This window comes from Medicago truncatula, chromosome 3 (assembly GCF_003473485.1).
Source record: "Medicago truncatula cultivar Jemalong A17 chromosome 3, MtrunA17r5.0-ANR, whole genome shotgun sequence".
Taxonomy (NCBI): domain Eukaryota; kingdom Viridiplantae; phylum Streptophyta; class Magnoliopsida; order Fabales; family Fabaceae; genus Medicago; species Medicago truncatula.
The window spans coordinates 31,655,222-31,674,633 of record NC_053044.1 but is presented as its reverse complement, the minus strand read 5'-3'; the positions used below and the strand labels follow the sequence as shown (position 1 = coordinate 31,674,633).

At 32.1% G+C, this 19,412-nt stretch overlaps 2 protein-coding genes and 1 long non-coding RNA gene across 8 annotated transcripts; 2 read left to right on the top strand and 1 right to left on the bottom strand.

Annotated features, from left to right (window-relative positions):
• The first annotated feature begins 196 nt into the window (after positions 1-196).
• LOC11440175 (probable inactive receptor kinase At5g58300) lies at positions 197-4,709 on the top strand. Of its 3 annotated transcripts, XM_039831351.1 has the most exons (4): positions 197-432; positions 812-863; positions 2,056-3,385; positions 3,813-4,709. In XM_039831351.1, the coding sequence occupies exons 2-4, from the start codon at positions 825-827 to the stop codon at positions 4,439-4,441; spliced, it is 1,998 nt and encodes a 665-aa protein (XP_039687285.1). In that variant the 5' UTR covers positions 197-432; positions 812-824; the 3' UTR covers positions 4,442-4,709. The 3 variants fall into 3 exon arrangements, with proteins under 3 accessions (XP_039687285.1, XP_013460490.1, XP_024635526.1); XM_013605036.3 differs by lacking the exon at positions 812-863 and having other exon boundaries at positions 198-432; XM_024779758.2 differs by lacking the exons at positions 197-432; positions 812-863 and adding an exon at positions 1,419-1,602.
• A 1,514-nt stretch (positions 4,710-6,223) lies between these two features.
• Positions 6,224-13,098, bottom strand: LOC11439115 (DNA primase small subunit). Of its 4 annotated transcripts, none has more exons than XM_024777952.2 (18): positions 12,945-13,067; positions 12,401-12,687; positions 12,011-12,119; positions 11,837-11,887; positions 11,578-11,753; positions 11,304-11,381; positions 11,084-11,195; positions 9,566-9,650; positions 9,425-9,476; positions 9,114-9,175; positions 8,927-9,042; positions 8,714-8,835; positions 8,041-8,109; positions 7,790-7,847; positions 7,449-7,522; positions 7,067-7,115; positions 6,910-6,989; positions 6,224-6,574 (listed from the first exon to the last, which is right to left on the bottom strand). In XM_024777952.2, the coding sequence occupies exons 3-18, from the start codon at positions 12,063-12,065 to the stop codon at positions 6,512-6,514; spliced, it is 1,302 nt and encodes a 433-aa protein (XP_024633720.1). In that variant the 5' UTR covers positions 12,066-12,119; positions 12,401-12,687; positions 12,945-13,067; the 3' UTR covers positions 6,224-6,511. The 4 variants fall into 4 exon arrangements, with proteins under 4 accessions (XP_024633720.1, XP_024633719.1, XP_039687284.1 ...); XM_024777951.2 differs by having other exon boundaries at positions 12,434-12,687; XM_039831350.1 differs by having other exon boundaries at positions 12,401-12,600; positions 12,945-13,060.
• A 1,625-nt stretch (positions 13,099-14,723) lies between these two features.
• LOC120579312 (uncharacterized) lies at positions 14,724-15,456 on the top strand. Its single transcript, XR_005645113.1, has 2 exons — positions 14,724-14,834; positions 15,172-15,456. It is a non-coding gene; the product is annotated as an uncharacterized lncRNA (long non-coding RNA).
• Positions 15,457-19,412: the final 3,956 nt, after the last annotated feature.

The window sequence follows — 19,412 nt, the reverse complement described above, 5'->3', positions numbered from 1 at the left end:
GTGAACATAACTCAGTTGGCAGGAACAATGCATTATTATATGCAGGGGTTGGGGTTCGAATCCCGAACACCCCACTTATTCACTTTAAAAGTAAATTTGTAGCCACAAAACTACCTAACCAAAAAAAATTACATTTGTATCCATAAAGAACTTGTTCATTGATAAAGTCTTTACAAGTAAAGTCATCATAGATCATCACTTACATACTCTGTCCTCTGACTTCTCTCACATCCCATCTTCATCACACTACCATCCAACATAGTCACAAGTGTCAATCTCTCAGTTACCAAAACAAAGCAATAAATTAATAAATCAACATATAAACAAATAAATAAATATAGAACTATGAAAAAAAAGTCTCAACCTTTCTCTTTCTATGTGAAGTCCATGGAAGGTCAAGAAAGAGAAGGAAGTTGAATTGAGGTCACTCAGGTCAGTGTCCATTCTGCATTGCCCTTTTCTTCTTTTCATTCCATCCCTCAATTTTTTATTTTTTTATTTTTATTTTTAACCAAAAAATGAACTCACTTTATTGAATCTAGCTATTTTTTTTTTTTTTTTTGTTTCTCTTTCTTCACTTGTTATAGCTGTTAGCACTATTTTCTCTGTGTAACTTGAAATGCTCCTGAATTTAATGCAAAGTTTATTGCTTTATTGGTTTTTATTAATGCAATGCTTCTTTTCAATGAAACCCAGTTTCAGTTTATGAATGTTTTAACTATTTTATGAGAATTTTGTAGCAGAACAAAAAAAAACTTCATTTTTTCTGCTTCAAAAAATGCTATCTTTAGTTCTTTACCTTGTTTTTCAGCTTTGAATTCTTAATGCAAAGACTTGATTTTGAGTTCTCACAATTTTTTCAGGTTACTCTTTCTATCTCTTTCTCTGTTTTTCTCTCTCTGTTGTACACTTTAATTCCACATGCAGATCTGGGTTGTTTGAATTTTGTTAAAAAAAGTTTTTTTCAACAATGAGGACTAAAATTTGCTTCAAAGCATTTTTGGGTTTTTTCTTCTGATGCTAAATTGTTGTGTTTGGAGAAATTGGGTTGTGAAATTTTTTAGGATCTGTAATTACTTGTGGTGAAAGATTTTTATTTTTTTTCCTTAATTAGTTGTTGAACTGTTTTTCATTTTGTAATTTCCTTCCTAATTCATTAAATGGTGGTGTAAAATTGAAGACAATTTTGGTTATTTATTAGTTCAATGTAGAATTTCATGTTGGTTGATGGTTGGTTAGAAAATTATCTGTTTCTATGAATAAACTGCAGAAATGTTAGTTCAATTTAACAAACTGTATATGAAGTTACGAAAAGTTTTTTAATCTTAAATTTATGGTGAAATGTTATCCTTTTATTGACTTTCCTCTCACTTTCCTCTTCTGTCAAAATCTTTTGATTTTTTTTGTTGTTCATGAATCATAGCTTCTTTCTTTGAGGAGTTGAAAAAATTGATTCTTTTTCTAGCTTAACCCTTTTTACTAGTTGTCTAGTACTATCTCTTTTAACCAAGTACTGTTCCTTTCCTTTGTTGCTTAAGCTTTCAACAATCATCATTTTCACCTTTGAGTACTCTTTGTAATTGTATTGCAGCTATGATTTAGGTATAGACATGCTTAAAGTAGATTTTAACTTTATTGAATAATCCTCTTTGGTATAGTTGTCATTTGAGATGTTTCCATCTCTAGTGATTCAAACAGTTAAAAATTATGCAAGAAAAACATTTCAACTTCATTAAAACTTAGTACTTTAATTTAGCTTTTCTCCTTACATGCTGTTAACAAGGATTGTTTGTGACTCCTATAAATGGCATGCTTCAACTCACTGAGCTTTTGTTGTACCTTGTAACTCTATTAATGATGCTAAAGTGAAGTATGTTTAAATCTTTACAATATGCTTATGGCATTTTAGTAGATTTGATTTAATTGTTTAGACCTGAGGCTTGTTGGTTTTAAGTTTAATAGGGTAAAACCTTGGAAATGAATTATCATTTTTAATCTTTATTTCTTCATTCTGACGGATCCTAACTTTGATTTATGTTCATGTTGCTAAAACAGGAAAATATGAAGACCAACAAAGTTCACTCTAAATTTATGTCCATGAAGTTCTATTCTGCTTCAGCAGCTTCTTTCCTTTTAGTCATAGCAATTATTTTCCCTCTTGCTATTGCCGATCTTAATTCCGATAAGCAAGCCCTTCTTGATTTTATCAATGTTGTGCCGCACCGTAAAAACTTGATGTGGAATCCATCCACCTCAATCTGTACATCTTGGGTTGGTATCACTTGCAATCAAGATGGAACTCGAGTTGTTAATGTCCGGCTCCCTGGAGTTGGACTAATTGGCTCCATCCCATCAAATACACTCGGAAAGCTTGATGCTGTGAAAATTATTAGCCTTCGCTCCAACCTACTTGGTGGAAATCTACCTGCTGACATTGCTTCTCTTCCGTCTCTTCAGTATCTCTACCTCCAACATAATAACTTTTCCGGTGATATTCCTACCTCGTTGTCACCTCAACTAATTGTACTTGATTTGTCTTATAATTCTTTCGCCGGCAGAATTCCAAAGACATTACAAAATTTGACAGAACTAAATAGTTTGAATCTCCAGAACAACTCCCTATCTGGAAGTATACCTAATCTCAATGTTACTAAGCTCGGTCATTTGAATTTAAGCTACAACAATTTGAGTGGACCTATCCCTTCAGCCCTTCAAGTTTATCCTAATTCGTCGTTTGAAGGAAACTATCATTTATGTGGACCGCCTCTAAAGCCGTGCTCTACGATTCCACCTCCTCCTGCCCTGACTCCTACTCCATCATCCGCACCTGGAAAACAAAGCTCCAAAAGTAAATTGAGTAAGGTAGCTATCATAGCCATTGCGGTTGGAGGAGCTGTATTGCTATTTTTCATAGTTCTTGTTATTGTTCTTTGCTGTTTGAAGAAAGAAGATGACGGTGGTTCAAGAGAAGTTAAAAGGAAGGGTCCTAGTGGCGGCGGCGGCGGTGGTGGTAGGGGTGAGAAGCCGAAAGAAGAGTTTGGGAGTGGAGTGCAAGAACCTGAGAAGAACAAGTTGGTTTTCTTTGAAGGAAGTTCTTATAATTTTGATCTTGAAGACTTGCTTAGAGCTTCAGCAGAAGTTCTGGGGAAAGGTAGCTATGGTACCTCGTATAAGGCTATATTGGAGGAGGCCATGACAGTTGTGGTGAAAAGGTTGAAAGAAGTTGTGGTTGGAAAAAAGGAGTTTGATCAGCAGATGGAGATTATGGGAAGGGTTGGACAACATGCAAACGTTTTGCCGCTTCGTGCTTATTATTATTCAAAAGATGAAAAGCTTTTGGTTTATGACTATGTTCCTGCTGGCAACCTTTCTACACTCTTGCATGGTATGTATGCCTTTCTTTTCCTCTAACTCTGAATAGTTTCAGTTATATATTTTAAAACTAAACTTGTTTTTTTATGCAAAAACTTGTTTTCCTTGTGTAAAAGCTTACTTTATTTCCTGTAAGATCTCTGAGATGTTTGAAGCAATGTTTTAAAAACCTCACCGGACGACTCAACTATGAACGGCGCTGTCTACGGTTTGGTTATTTAAGTGGTTCAACTGCGGTTTTGTCCCGGTTCAAGCAGTTTAAATCAATTGAACCATGACCGGAGGCCTTGCTGGTTCGATGTCCAGTTCGGTTTTTTAAACATTGGTTTGAAGTCCATCTGGATTATTTCATATTATACTCATTTGTATAGCTTCCCTTATTAGTGTATCTACCCTAGAAACTAAAGATCTTCATTTTCCCTCTATTTAATTGATTACAGGCAATCGAACAGGTGGAAGAACTCCATTAGATTGGGACTCGAGAGTAAAAATATCTCTCGGAACTGCAAGAGGAATGGCCCACATCCATTCTGTCGGCGGTCCCAAATTCACACATGGAAATATCAAGTCCTCAAATGTCCTCCTCAACCAAGATAACGACGGCTGCATTTCTGATTTCGGCCTAGCCTCACTTATGAATGTTCCTGCAAACCCTTCTAGAGCTGCAGGTTATCGCGCTCCTGAGGTGATTGAAACCCGTAAGCACTCACATAAATCAGATGTCTACAGCTTTGGTGTCCTCCTTCTCGAGATGCTTACAGGGAAAGCACCTCTCCAATCTCCTGGACGCGACGATATGGTTGATCTCCCCAGGTGGGTTCAGTCCGTCGTTCGGGAGGAGTGGACAGCCGAGGTTTTTGATGTAGAGCTAATGAGGTACCAAAACATTGAAGAGGAAATGGTGCAAATGTTGCAAATTGCCATGGCTTGTGTAGCAAAGATGCCTGATATGAGACCTAACATGGATGAAGTGGTGAAAATGATCGAAGAGATCCGGCAATCTGACTCAGAGAACCGTCCATCTTCTGAAGAGAATAAATCTAAGGACTCAAATGTTCAAACTCCATAAATTGATTAACTGTGGTTTTTTTATTAACAAGGAAGTGACATTAAATGGTACATAAGAGTACATGCTTAGTCATCAAGGTTTCTCAAACTGTATTCATTTCAAAACTTTTCTGTCTAATTGTTCAATATTTATCACAGATGGAGTTCCTTTAGTTATTTTCTTCTAATAGTTAAGTTGCTTTCTTTAAATTCTTATGTATTAATTAACATCATAATTCAATTGATGATATTTTGATTCAAGTACATTTGGTGAGTTGTATTGTATTGTACTTACTGGATATGTTTACTGCATTCATCTTATCATACCTTGTCATGTTAATGGTGAAGATATAACATGTCAATTAATATTTGAGTTGTTTACTTGTTGCTTCCAGTAAAGATGATGTGAAATTACATAATTCTAGATGAGTGGTGAACAACCACTTATTCAATGTTTGCTTCTTTATAGTAATCCTCTGGCCAGTGAGGTTGGCTTAGTAGAAGCATGATAGGTCCTTGTGGAAAATAAATTTGTTGAAAGAGGTCATATACTTGTCACTCTATAGGCATGCATGATTTTATCAGCAATATGAAAATACTTGTGGATTTCATCAGCTAAAAGATTATATTAATAATCACTTTGGTTTTGATTCATGCCATCAAGGGGTTCATAATTTGAAAAACACATAGTTTTAAACAAATTATGATTTCACAAAAATCATTATTTTTCATAGTGATTTGTGAAATCCAAATTATACAGTTTTTTACTTTTTTTTGGGTTCAAATATCCCATTTTCTATTAAAACAAAAAAGAATCCGGTATATCTCACTCTTGAGAAGCAACACACTTAGAAATTTAAGTTTTTTTAACCATCTTATTGGTGTTGTATCATCGGATTATTCAATGACTAATTCTGTCGAGAAAATATAGTTATCTTCTGAACCAATCGGTTCATAAGTCTCAAACGCTTTATTTAGGAGTAAAAATGGAATTCCGTGACGTCTATCAACGATGAACGGGACTAGAACAATTTTTCAAGACTTGAAATGAGACCTTGCCTAAGGGATCCAACTTCTGAATCCAGTTTTACTCGAACCAATGTAAAAAAAATATAACTTCCAGTAAAATGAATTATACCTAAAAACAAATAAACATGTCAAAATTAATTCTTCACTTGCAAAATCAATCAATCGACTCATCAAAAAATAAAACCCAACATACACCTAATTTATGGCACCTATCCAAAATAAAGTTAATGTTGCCTTGGGGTATCACATGTCTTCTCAAATGTTGGAAAAAGAAGAAGCTCCATCCCTATCTGCTGCACACCTTTTGATTTTTCCTTCTCTTTATCTTTGGAGAAAAAGTATATCTAAGATAATATTTGAAAAACCAAGGTCGCCAAGATGCATATAATCATTCCCTCAAAAAAAAGATGCATATAATCATGTTATACGTGATCCATTAATTTCATTACTATGAGTATAAACTCAATTTCTTTGTTAACGAGACAAAATTCATATGTTGAGCTATTGCTTTATAAACATTTTTTCCTCATGGTGTTCAAGCGCCTACTCAAATTGTGGATTTATATAAATCAATTCTAAGAAATACAAGAAAAACATTTAATTCATACCAAAAGAAACTCTTGATAGGCTACTCTTTTATCTATTATCTTGTTTTTAGCTTTATCTTTTGTGTTGATGTTACTTCTGAAATGTGTGCCAATAATTAATTAGATCAGTAGGAATTATTTGCTTTATGAGTATTTTTTTTCCGGTCCCAATCCAAAATAACGTGATATTTGGTTCCATCATGTAATGGAAGCAATATACTACAGTAGTGTGAAATATCACAGATAAATTAGAACATCTAAACTTTTTCATCCAACTTATATACAACCGAGACTGAAATTCAAGTGCATTACTCAGCAGAAACAAAATAGAGGTTGTAGTTTCTAGAAAAATACAAAGGGGGCAAACGGCATCTTAATTAAATAATGCCACAAACATTTCATCCTTGTTTCAACTGTAAATGTATCAAACCAGATTTCACCACAAGATCTACATGACCAGTCAATAATGCATTGCACTACCAACCTATGGAGTTCTTTGACTGCTGCAACTTTAAATTATAGGATCTTTCTATCTCCTCCTGCAGTATTCATTACCAACAATAGTTATGATGGATAGATACTACTGAATCTCATTTATGTTAGTATTATCAAATTATTAACAATAGCAGCATCAACATAATTAGGTTAATGGACACTAAAAATGGGGTCAAGATCCTCTCCATTTATAAATTTTTCCATTTGTTCCAATGGAGAGGATCTTGACCCCTAAAAATGGGGGGGGGGGGGGGGGGGGGATTTGTGCATGTTTAAATGAAAAACAAAGGAATCGCGGTTTTTAGCATTCTCACATAAAATAAAATAAAATCTGTTTGATCAGAATTTACTATAGAAACAATTTTGAAATGTTTCATACCTTGCTGCCTTTTTGTAAAGGTTCTAAGAACGATGATCTGAAAAGCGTAACGGAGTTTCCAAGGGAAGTTCCACTCCTCTCTGCTACCAAACAATTTATTAAAATCACTTTTAACGACAAATATAAAACGGGATTGTTCAAGTATAAAATTACATACCACCATTAACATCGGCTCTCAAGCCTTCATTATTAAGCTCTTCTAAAAGCTGCAATGTTACAAATCACAATATCAAGATTCGCATAAACATAAAATGTCTAGAAATTATCAGAAAACAGTATCCTAATAGAAGATATTGGGATACAGCCAGGCCAAACAGGAATTTATACCCAATATAGGTATATGCCCAAAGGTGGCCTTTTCTTATCCAACACAATACTATATAGAAGGGGGGCAAGTGTCTTTGTGTAAGTGCCTCCTACTCCTGGTAATAAATGAAAACATCCCTACTTAAACTAAGCAAATATTTGAGCCTGAGGGAAGCTACCCTCTCTCACCCATTGCAGATCAAAAAAAAATTATTGTTGCATAGTAAGTTTACCTGGAAAACAGTGGGTACTGTAGTAGGATCGAACTCGTCGCATCGATTTGGGTCAATAGGGACACAGACACGACCTGAACAAAGAAGAATTACCAAGTAATTATGCACTTAAAACAAACCAAGTAATAATGCTAGACAATCAACTCTAATGAACCTATCTGACAATTTTTTAAGAGAAGGTAGATTTCTTATTTCAATTTTCTATATGAGAAATCATTAGTCAAAGATAATAGCTTATGATGCCACCAGTGAAGTCTCGCCATAAAAAATAAGGAAAAACACTAAAAATACAACAGCTTGAGTCAATATAAAAGTTGTACATGGTCATATCTGATACTAACCTGTTTTTGGATGTACACAAAATGGAGCTTTAAGCAAATGATTCATATGTTTTGAAACCTGAAACATAAATAGTCTTGGTTAAACGCAAAAATCTAGGCTGCAAAGCTGAAAATTAATCGAAGGTATTATTGGTCTTTGGTATATGGAGACATTGTGGGGGAATTATAAATGTACATAAATGAAAATAGCTTAATAGCATGAAAGATCATAGAGAGGGTATGAGAAAAATGGGGGCAGTTGATAGACAGACCTCCATATCTAGCCTGGGGTAAGTATAGCAGAACACAATCTCTTCAACACATCTACGCAACCCTTGTGACTACAAAAAGGATTAGGAAGACATTAACAATAAATAGCAACTCAAATAATGATTGTTTCAGAAAATCTTGTATGATTTCCTGCAACGAATCACCCAGTATGCAACCATTCTATACAACATAAGCAGGTGACTGATTTGTAAGTCAGCAAGAATTTCCAGATTGTTAAGTTGAGGTTTTAGATAAAAGACAGAAGAATAAGAATGAATATGATTATGGTGTAATATGATTGATAATAAACTTGATAAAAAAAAACTAAACACTAGCCCTATTTATAGAAATACAAGACTCCTCATCTTATATCAATAAACAAATCATGATAATAACCAAGTAATATGGAAAATCTTTTTTTCCTCACTGAAAGAGTTATTCTATCTCCATATGAAAATGGACTGAGAGGCTCGGAAGTAATATGGAAATTAATCTTGAGATATACTCTAAGATAAGTAACTAACCCTAGACCCTTGGAGATAAACTAAGAACCAATTTATTGCTCTTGACTTCTACGCTTAATCAATTTTTTTCAACTATTTGTACAAATATTGCAGAGAAAAAATGCCATTGTTATTTGGTATTCTAAACTTTTCCAAAAACAATATTTTATACCTTATGTTTTCCAGATTGCAACAACTGCTTGCACTGTTCCCATCGTACAATATTAATATCTTCTTTTGCACTAGAGGAACGCCTACTGTCTTGCCATTTTCCCCTAAGTTCAGAAGCAATAGCTGGAAAGGTAAAGCATGCATAGCATAAGATAATAGCAGTAAAATGAAATAACAAGGACAATATCAAGACAACGGAAATAATCTAATGTACATTCATCAGGAATCATGCTTAGGATCTTCTCATATCTCTCCTCAGTAGCGAGTAAGTTTTGACGTGTAAGCAGTACTTTCTCGAAATAGTCTTTGAGAACGTTGGTGTATGATGTCCTGGAAAAAGAAAACACTGATTAGGATATGAAATAAGCATCATAAAATTAAGAATTCATCTCAAGACTTACGCCAAGAAAGGATGAAGAGCAGCACCCATCAAAGAAACCTTCTTATGACTATTTTCATTGCCCTGAACAGAACATGAAATCAACAAACATTAATACAAGTATGGGCAAACAGATTCAGATTGTGTTCACTCAAGCTTCTATCTCGCTCTGACTTCTACTTTTTTTTTTTGGACAAAGAAATCAAGCTTTGATAGTGTATGATAAATAGACCCGACGGTTGATATTGTTTTGACTGCACTGACTATATCAACCATCGACTGCACCAAATCCTGGTCCTTGCCAAACCCACTAGTTGTTACTTAGTATACTACCTTGTAAACACGAAAATAGTCAGCAACAGAAGCTCTTTGCTCATTAGTCAACCTGCAATGGTAAAGATAATATAATTGAATTAACTGTGTGAACTACATGATGAAGTGAAAGTTAAAACTTTTGACTGTCTAGTGTCTCACCTTCTTGCCTTCCCATCACACACCCAACAGTGAACACCTCTTCGTCCACTATAGACCCAGAGTATGTGCTTGAAGCCAAAGTCATCTGAAACAGTAGTTCCAAAACAAAATTCATTATCAAGATATCGGTGACATTGGGTGGAGAAGATTACAATTGCCATTGTCAAACAACACTCATTCATATTGTGCAATGAATTCAATGACCAGATAGGCTCAATCTAACGAGTTATTATAGAAGGTTTTAGGGCAAGTTAGACATTACTCTACATCCTTCCAAGGTATTTTAACCATCTTAATTTCAGTTAGCATCTGATCCTGAAGATCACAAGGAATGAAGAGAGTAAAATTCTCAATCCTCGGCAAAAATATTAAGCATGATGAAAGATCAGAACTGGTATGAAAACAAATGTTCAATACCATATGGCATATGCTAGGAGTAATTAACATCAAATAAAAGTAAATATCATGAAGTGAAAACCAACACATGCATTAAGTCTACTCTAACAGATATAATGGCATTGCTGAAACCATAATTCCTAGCAACAACAGTGATTCAGGCAAGTCATATGCCGAAATGTACACACTACAGCTCAGCCTACAACAATTCTCCTAACATAAATATTCAAATAGGAATCATGTAGCATTCTGCTTTGGCAGAGTAAACCTGCCAAGGAATGACCACACGCAATAAAGACATCATTCTCTGATATGCTACGAATTGAGAAGATCATACTGATATGTGGTGAACTTATGTTATTTAAGAGTATTTCCACTAGGTGACTGTGTTTACTTCAAATTCTTTCACTGATATAAAGGAGAGGAGTGCTATGAACTGTCTCTTTCTAACACCCACTCTCTTATTGGGTGAAACTCACGTGGGTCTCACACTTTGGAAATGGACCCCGCATAAAGTGATGAGACCCACATGAGTTTCACCCAATAAAAGAGTGTTCCTAGCATTTCTCCGGTCCCAATCCAAAGTAACGTGATATTTGGTTCCATCATGTAATGGAAGCAATATACTACAGTAGTGTGAAATATCAGAGATAAATTAGAACATCTAAACTTTTTCATCCAACTTATATACAACCGAGACTGAAATTCAAGTGCATTACTCAGCAGAAACAAAATAGAGGTTGTAGTTTCTAGAAAAATACAAAGGGGGCAAACGGCATCTTAATTAAATAATGCCACAAACATTTCATCCTTGTGTCAACTGTAAATGTATCAAACCAGATTTGACCACAAGATCTACATGACCAGTCAAGAATGCATTGCACTACCAACCTATGGAGTTCTTTGACTGCTGCAACTTTATGCACTACCCCGCATAAAGTGATGAGACCCACATGAGTTTCACCCAATAAAAGAGTGTTAGAAAAAGAGTGTTCCTAGCATTTCTCCGTAAAAGAAATGATTGCATCCCGTGTTTTAAAAATTAAGTCTTCTATTCAATGAACAATATAAATGACAAGCACTGCACCATCTGTCCACGTCATATAAGACGCAAATTGCTACCTCTTAAGGAAGTATCAATCACTTTGATGGCTATGGTCATCAATGGCCAGCAATCCAAGCAAACATCAGCCCCCTTGCAGCAGTATCTGACATCATCATAATCTGTCATATCCTAGAGCCAGCCATGAAAGAAAGAAAGAAAAAAAAGAGGGTAACAAATGTCAAGAAGACCAAAGTATCTAAAAACTTTCAGTAGGAGAGTCAAGTCAGAAAAACTTACAATATCAAAAATCAACTCCCTCTCAACTGGAGTGAAGACATTATTATCACTTTGTGCATAGGCATGCCTTTTTGCAGGCTGAACCAAATAAAAATTGATTAGGCGAAAAATGGAATTGGATAAAAGACTAAAGAAATTTTTTTCTCATATGACTATTAACAACTTTCTTATTGCTTCTAGTGACAACTACTAATACTGATCAGTAAACACGGACAAATTATAACGAAACTGAAGCACAATAATACTGAATTATAGGGAGGGAGAGAAATGTTACATCGACTGTGTAGACAGGTCCAATGTCAATCTTTAAAGGGCATTTTTCTTTGATGGCTTTTTCGAGCTCAAGGGCATTGTTGTAAGATTGGAAGCGCAGATAAAAGTCACCATTCAAAGTGAAGGAAAATTCCCTTCTTCCAAAGTAGGACTGATCACAACCAGGATGTTTCCCATCTACAATTATTTTATACCCACACAAATCAGTATGCAGACTCATTTAACATATTCGTCATAAGCAAGAGTTTGATAAATCCTACCGTGGCCATAAGACATCCATTTAAATATATCAGCATAAGGAAACAGCTTTCCTGGTAAGAAGAAAATAAGAGAAAACGTCTGGTTAAAACACAATACAAATCAAATCAAATTAAGCTAATTTTATACACACACAAACCAAAAGAGACAGAAAATGAGAACTGGATGTAACTAACCGTAATATGGTTTGAGACAATTGGAATCAAACTCGGAATCTTGTTGTGGGATCATTTTTATGAAGATTGACGACAAGACGAATATTTCTCCTCAGATGTCTCGGCCTTGCTGCTTCCCATGAACCAGACAATTTGACAAAGTTAAAACTAAAACCCAAAATCTACTAAATAATTAAGAGAAAGATTTTGCTATCAAACAAAAGGATAAGAACAAGATGAAATAAACTTCACATGAATCCTTGTAAGTCACAATCACTAAGGCTAATATGTTCTTGCAATTTATTTACAACGCAAGTTTCAAGTGGGACAATTCACACACAAAAAAAGTGGGACACTTCAAATAGCAAGTTTCAAATTCAGCCATGTACTCAAACCTGTTAAGACTATTACCAAATTGTAGAACTGTCAAACCAGGATGCCTACCCATTTAGGACTAGTACAAGCAGGCATCAGGTTTCATTAGGCTGTAACCATTGTCAACAGAATTGTGATCCAGATCATAAAATCGTATGATTTTAGGATTGCATTCACCCCTAAAGATCCTGATCGTGCATATAGTCAAGAATTGAGCAAAATCACATGAAATCGGCCTGAAGTCGGAAAAGCGATACGAAATTGTGCGATTCTACATGATCATAACTGAAATCCCTGGGTTTTTTACTTGAGCAAATTTCGATCTGGTTGCATAAAGATGACAAAAAAAAAAAAACAAATTTTCAATTTTTTTAATCCTTTCTCTATAACCAAACTTTTACCAAACCAAGCATAATTCATCTAATCGACATTCACATCACAAAGCACGAGTAAATGTTCAAATTTGGCTTAATTATCATAATTAATATCACAGATTTACAAAGCAATTTTCCAATTCCCAATTCTAAAACCCTAAAACAATTGGAGAAGGAAGAAGAAATTGGAGAATCCGTTGAGTTACCTTAGAAGAGAGAAGAAGGGTTCTCGCGAAAGCAACCTTGAAATTTGGTGGGAAAGAGAAAAGCCACTGAGAATGAGTAAACCCTAATATGGATGAATTTTCGCGCCAAAACAACCCGCCATAAATCTCAATACTTCTGTATATTTATTTATAAAAAAAACTAACCCTTTCAGCTTTTTGGGTTAGACTTTTCTTTTTAAAAATACTCTTAATTTTAAATACAAATAACACATATAGCAAATAGATAAAGATAAATTTGATTTAAATATTAAAACTAATGTAACAAATGTGAGTAAAACATAATGTTAAAATTGAACTTTAAATCCTCTAAAAAATATTAGTAACAAACTTGAAGAAAAAAAAAATGTTAAGATTGGATTGGACTTTAATCTATCTAAAAAAATGATCAGTAACAAACGTAGGCAAAAAATAATGTAAGATTGGACTTTAAATCCTCTAAAAAATATTAATAACAAACGTGCGCAAAAAATAGTGTTAAAGATTGGACTTTAAATCTCTAAAAAAATTGTAACATAAGTGAGCAAAAAATATTGTTAAAGATTGAACTTTAAATGCTCTAAAAAAAGATTAGGACTCAAAATATTTTAGAAAAATATTTGTTAGCACTGTATTACTATATTTACTTCCTTAACCGGTGCCCCGGGGCACTGGTTAACATTTTTTTATTGGTTGGGTGTAAGAATGATGTGTTGGATGAGAGTTTATGCAAGAATATCTCCTATATTAAATATGAATAAGTAGGGTTCTCACCGTTCTTCTCCCGCATTGTTTAGTTTCTCTCAACCCCCTTTGTGTCGGAATTCATAATTAACATGGAAGTTTTTTTCTTTTTCTTTCATGTTATAACTAATCAAAGTCGATTAATTTTATGGAGTATTTGACTTTGTTAGTTTATAATTGCTTATACAAACTATGATAGTGTGGCTTTTTTAAAACAATTTTGTTTATATGCTTTGACAATATTTTGTTTATTAATCAATATATCAATAATCTCCATTAATATTTTAAAATTTTAATCAATATTATGCAAAAAAAAAAACATGCGTTATCGCAAATCATGCCCATCTTTCTGCTAGTTTACTATAAACACATCCTCGATTTTAAGACTCCCTTCACATAAATCATTTCTTCTTCTTTTTTAAGCAAGTAAAAAAAATCAATTCATTGTACCCAAAATAAAAATCACTTCATGGAATGCTAAAATAGATATATTTTGGAAAATGCTAACTTGTGTCCTTAGGGCATATGTTAAGAAATCTAAAATAAAAATTTTGTTTAGAAAATTGTGTCAATTTATTCATCTAGAGATTGAAACTTAATGTTTTGTAATAAATATTTACTATCATTTATTAGACATCAGGTAACTCTTAATTATGAAAAAAAAAAAACTTTTGTGACTGTATCATCAACATTATTAATGAAGGCCCCAATCTTTAAAAACTTATCATCTTTCATGTGTGCTTGACAAAAAATTTTATCATTATCATATAAAAATCTAAATTTTTAATGAATAATAACATAGATCCATGGGCGGAGTTAGTGTGAAACATGGTGTGGCAGCTGCCACACCAGATTCTGATCTCTCTTTTTTTTCTTTTTTTTTTTATATGCATAATTTATAAATATAAGGCCTGGCACAGTGGCACGGGAGAAGGAAATTGAAAATTGAAAAACATACAGACAAACACATTTCTTCTCTTCTTCTCCTCCTCTTCTCATTCATTCTACTCTCCTCTTCTCCTCTTCTCAAAAATCACAATTCACAATCAATGAATCAAATATCTTCTTACAACAAACAAACAAACATCTCCTTCCACTCTCATAAGTCAGCAACATAATTTTCTCTCTTCACTCTAAGTCTAAGCCAAGGTAAGTGAAATAATCAATTGATTCTCTACTTTCTCATTCATTCTACAATTGCTTTTTTAGGGTTTTAGAATTGTGAATTGGGGATTTGGTGTTTTTTTAGGGTTTGAATTGGGGTTTTAAATTCTGCAATTAATGAATTTAAGCAACTTTAGGGTGATGTGAACTATGATTTCAACCTGTATGTTCAAGTTTAACAATTAATCATTTTCGTTGTTTATTTTGCTACTGTCGGTGCCGAGTTTTATGGCTTTGTTTGTTTTGTTTTATTAATAATACAAGTTAAAAATTGTTTGTTTATGATAATTGATTATTGTACAGTGGTGTTTATAAATTATAGGATGAAGAAATTCTTCCATGTGTTGTCTAGAGACAAAGCTAGTTCTTCGACTACGGATATTGCTCCCAACTCGACCAATGAGGGTGTTAAAGTTGTTGATTATAAATTGTTGGAAACGGATCCAGGAATTAGGCCTTCAAAAAAATGTTATATATTATTTTTAGTATAATTGTATTATAGTTTCTTTAAAAATTTTGCCACACTAATATGCAATGTCTAGATCCGCCCCTGCATAGATCAGGTATTTACCAACATTAATTCGTAAATGTTATACTTTTAAAGACATTATTTAAAAGCATCTTATGTTTATGGAGCTGAAATAACATTAAAATTTATATTGATTAATATAATAAACACAATCTAATTTATGAATATTATAAGTAAGTGCAAGATTTAATATAATTTTTTTTGTTACACAATATTTAATGTAAATAATATCAAAATATATATATTTTTATTTAAATTTAACTGTGTGACCATATGAGATATTCTTGTTACATAAATATTTACAAAACATTTCTTCAAAAAAAAATATTTAAAACATAATGTATTTCATAAAAAAAATAAAATTATTTTTAGGTCAAATTATTTAAATTAATCCTAACCAAAAAAATTATTTACATTAATAATTAAACATTTTCTTGTATATTTTATACCTCATTGTGGAAAAGGTTAATACTTTTTTCTTCAAACTTTTTATCTCATTTGTATAATATTGAATATCATTTGAATTGAAATGATAATGAGAAAATCACACGTGCTAATAAGAACTTTTTTATATGTTTATTACCAACCTTGATTAACTATAGATAGATATATTGTACACTGGTGGTGGAAAGTATTTGCTTAAAGCGGTTATAACACCAATCACACAAATAACCAATGTTTACGTAAATTATTATGCAAAACTAACATTGGACAATGTGGATTCCCTGCTCTTGAGGGTGGTGAAAGGTTGGAAATGGCAGAACCAGAGAGCAAACCTGTGTTGGTGAAGAATTCATCCACCAACAGTTGTCGCAAATCAGGTCGTCGTGTAGCCTTCGAAGTGCCTTCTGGCCACAACCACCAAAGCCATTCCTCTGGCCTCGACAACAATATTGACACCTCCATTGATGATTTTGACAAGGGACACCACAATCCATGTTTTTTAGCATGTTGTGCATGGTCATGTCTTGCTATTTTTATATTTGTCATAGTTTTTCTCTTTTTGGGGATATCCTATTTGGCTTTCCTCAAAGCAGGGATGCCCAAAGTCAATGTGAGGACATTCAACATGACAAAGTTACAAGTGGATTCTAGCTCACAAAAAATGGATGCAATAATAAATCTGGGTTTAAGATTCTCAAACAAGAATGAAGAGTTAAAACTTTTGTATGGTCCTCTTTTTGTAGAGGTAATCAGTAATGATGTCTTATTAGGTAGGACTAAAGTTAAAGGATTCTCTCAGGTGCCTAAAAATGACACAAATTTGGATATGACAATGACAACAAATGATGAAAATGTTAACGTATATGCTACAGATGATTTAAAATCAGACATCAAGGCATATGAGATGGTGTTTGACGTGTATGTTAGTGGAAACATTGGTGTGCAAATTGGTAGTTTGCATATGGTCAACGTCCCTTTTCTTTCATCTTGTGAACAAATCAAACGAATGGATGTGGATTATGGAAGAAAACCCGATTGTGATATCAAGATGTTTTCTTACAGGTACAATTATAAATTGCTTATATATATCATGTCATTTTGCATGCATCAATTTTGGCCGTTAAATAATCCGAAATTTTCATATTTAATTTTGATTAAACTAAGAGGCTTCAATAAAGATGATTTAGGGGGGTGGAATTTTAGATATGGAATAACATGATAAAATTTATTAGTTTACGTGAATTTTATTAGTTATGTATCAAAGGTGTGATAACAAACTTGTTTGTATGTACAGTAATTTTATGTTTCATGCTTGTGGTGTGTACTTTTTCATATCCACATCCATAACAAGGACATTCATTTACTATGAGCTTTTTGGTTGCAAATAGTCATAACATGATTTCAAAACAATTGACAATATTCACATTTTTGTCATGTCTTGATGTTTAATTTAAGGAATTGATCATGTTTTGCACGACATATAATTTATACATGTACGTGATGTTTTTATATATAGAAATGAATTATATGTTTATCAATGCTATTGTCATATTTCACATTTGAATATTTGTTATTGAAAATTGTTAAAAATGATAATATTTTTAACAAATATACTAATTTTTCTCCTAATTGTCGATATGTATCATTTGCTTCAGACCTTCACTTAATTGACGATATCAATTACTACAAGCAAGTTTTATAGAGAAGTGTTTCACCGTATCCTTTGTTGACAGACAAGTTTATTTTTGATAGGGAAAAAGCTCCTCTATGAATGTAGTAAAGTGTACAAGCCACTAGAGACATGTATATCTTCAAAGTATTTCAATCTAGATTAATTTCTTTTGTCTTCACCATTTTGAATATGTATATATGGTCGAATTTAATATATGTTCATGAATGTTGCAGCCATATATTCTAAACACTTACAATATGCACTAAGTCAAAAGATGCAAAGGATGTCCAGATTTTAAACCTCCACAAATATTATTTCCCTTTAATCATACATGTATATATTTTTAATATTGATGGTGTAAAATCTAATTGCAATAATGCTTCATGTTTATCTAAATAGAAAATTACTTGTCATATAACTAAAATTAACTTAAAAGAGGCAGCGTCACATAATAAGCATTTATATAATGAAGAAATTCAACAAAAAAATAACTCAAAAATACCTGTGATAAATTAAGAGAAGAGATCTTGTCAAAAATAAATAAATTAAGAGAAGAGGTGACAACTAAGAAACATATAATTTTTAGGGTTAATAGAGCTTTACCCCCCTGTAATATAGGGCACTTTTGGTTTTCCCCCTGTAATTTTTTTTTTTTAGATTCCGTCCTTGTAAAATAAAGATTCTTCAAGATTGCCCCCTGAGTCCTGTGACTCAGCAGAATCTATGATGTGATATTTTTTTTTATTTTTCAATTTTTTTTTGGATTCCAAGTGTAAAAAAGAATTTACATGTCATTTATAATTAAAAAAAAATCTATTTTTTTAAAACCAAAAATATTTTTAAAAATCAGAAAAAAAAAATACAAATTTTTATTTTTATTTTTAAAATGAAGTTCCAGATTTTTTTTTTAAAATACTTCCTAATTTCAGAAAGAAAAAAAAATTATTTTTTTAAATAAAAAAGAAATTCGTAAAAATTCAGGAATAAATTTTTTGAATTCTTTTCTAAATGCTAACTTAATATATTTCCCATCAATGACAGGAAAATCCATATGGTATACAGTTTCCATTCTCGAACTTAATATATTTCCAAATTTTCCAAAAAAATTATACTAAATTTTAAAAAAAATCCGAATAAAATTAAAATTATAAAATTCGAAAAAAAAAAGTATTATCTAATTTTTTTGAATTTGTAAAAAATATTTGATTTTTTTTTCTAATTATTTAATTTCAAAAAAGAATTTATAAAATTTCTGGAATAAAGATTTTGAAATATAAAATATATAAATTTTTATTTTAAAAATTAAATCAAAAAAATCTGAATGTTTTTTCTGATTTAAAAAAAAATCCGGAACTTAATTTTTCTTAAAAATCTGAATTTTTCAATTTTTTTAAAAATATCTGAATTTTTTTTCAATTTTTAAATAGAATCTGGAATTAGGAAGTATTTTTAAAAAAATCTGGAACTTCATTTTAAAAATAAAAATTTCAATTTTTTAAATTTTTGAAAAAGAATTTGTATTTTTTTTCTTCTGATTTTTAAAATATTTTTCGTTTTTTTTTTTAAAAAAAAGATTTTTTTATTTTTTTAAATTATAAATGACATGTAAATTATTTTTTACACTTGACATCCAAAAAAAAATTGAAAAATAAAAAAAAAATGTCACATCATATATTCTGCTGAGTCACAGGGCTCAGGGGGCAATCTTGAAGAATCTTTATTTTACAACGGAATCTAAAAAAAAATTTACAGGGGGGAAAACCAAAAGTGCCCTATATTACAGGAGGGTAAAGCCCTATTAACCCTAATTTTTATTTGATGGAAAAGTAAAAGAAATGAACTATCATTCGAAAAAAAATTAGCAATTTTATTTTACATGAAATTTATTTCAATATAAAATACTCACGTATAAAAATTA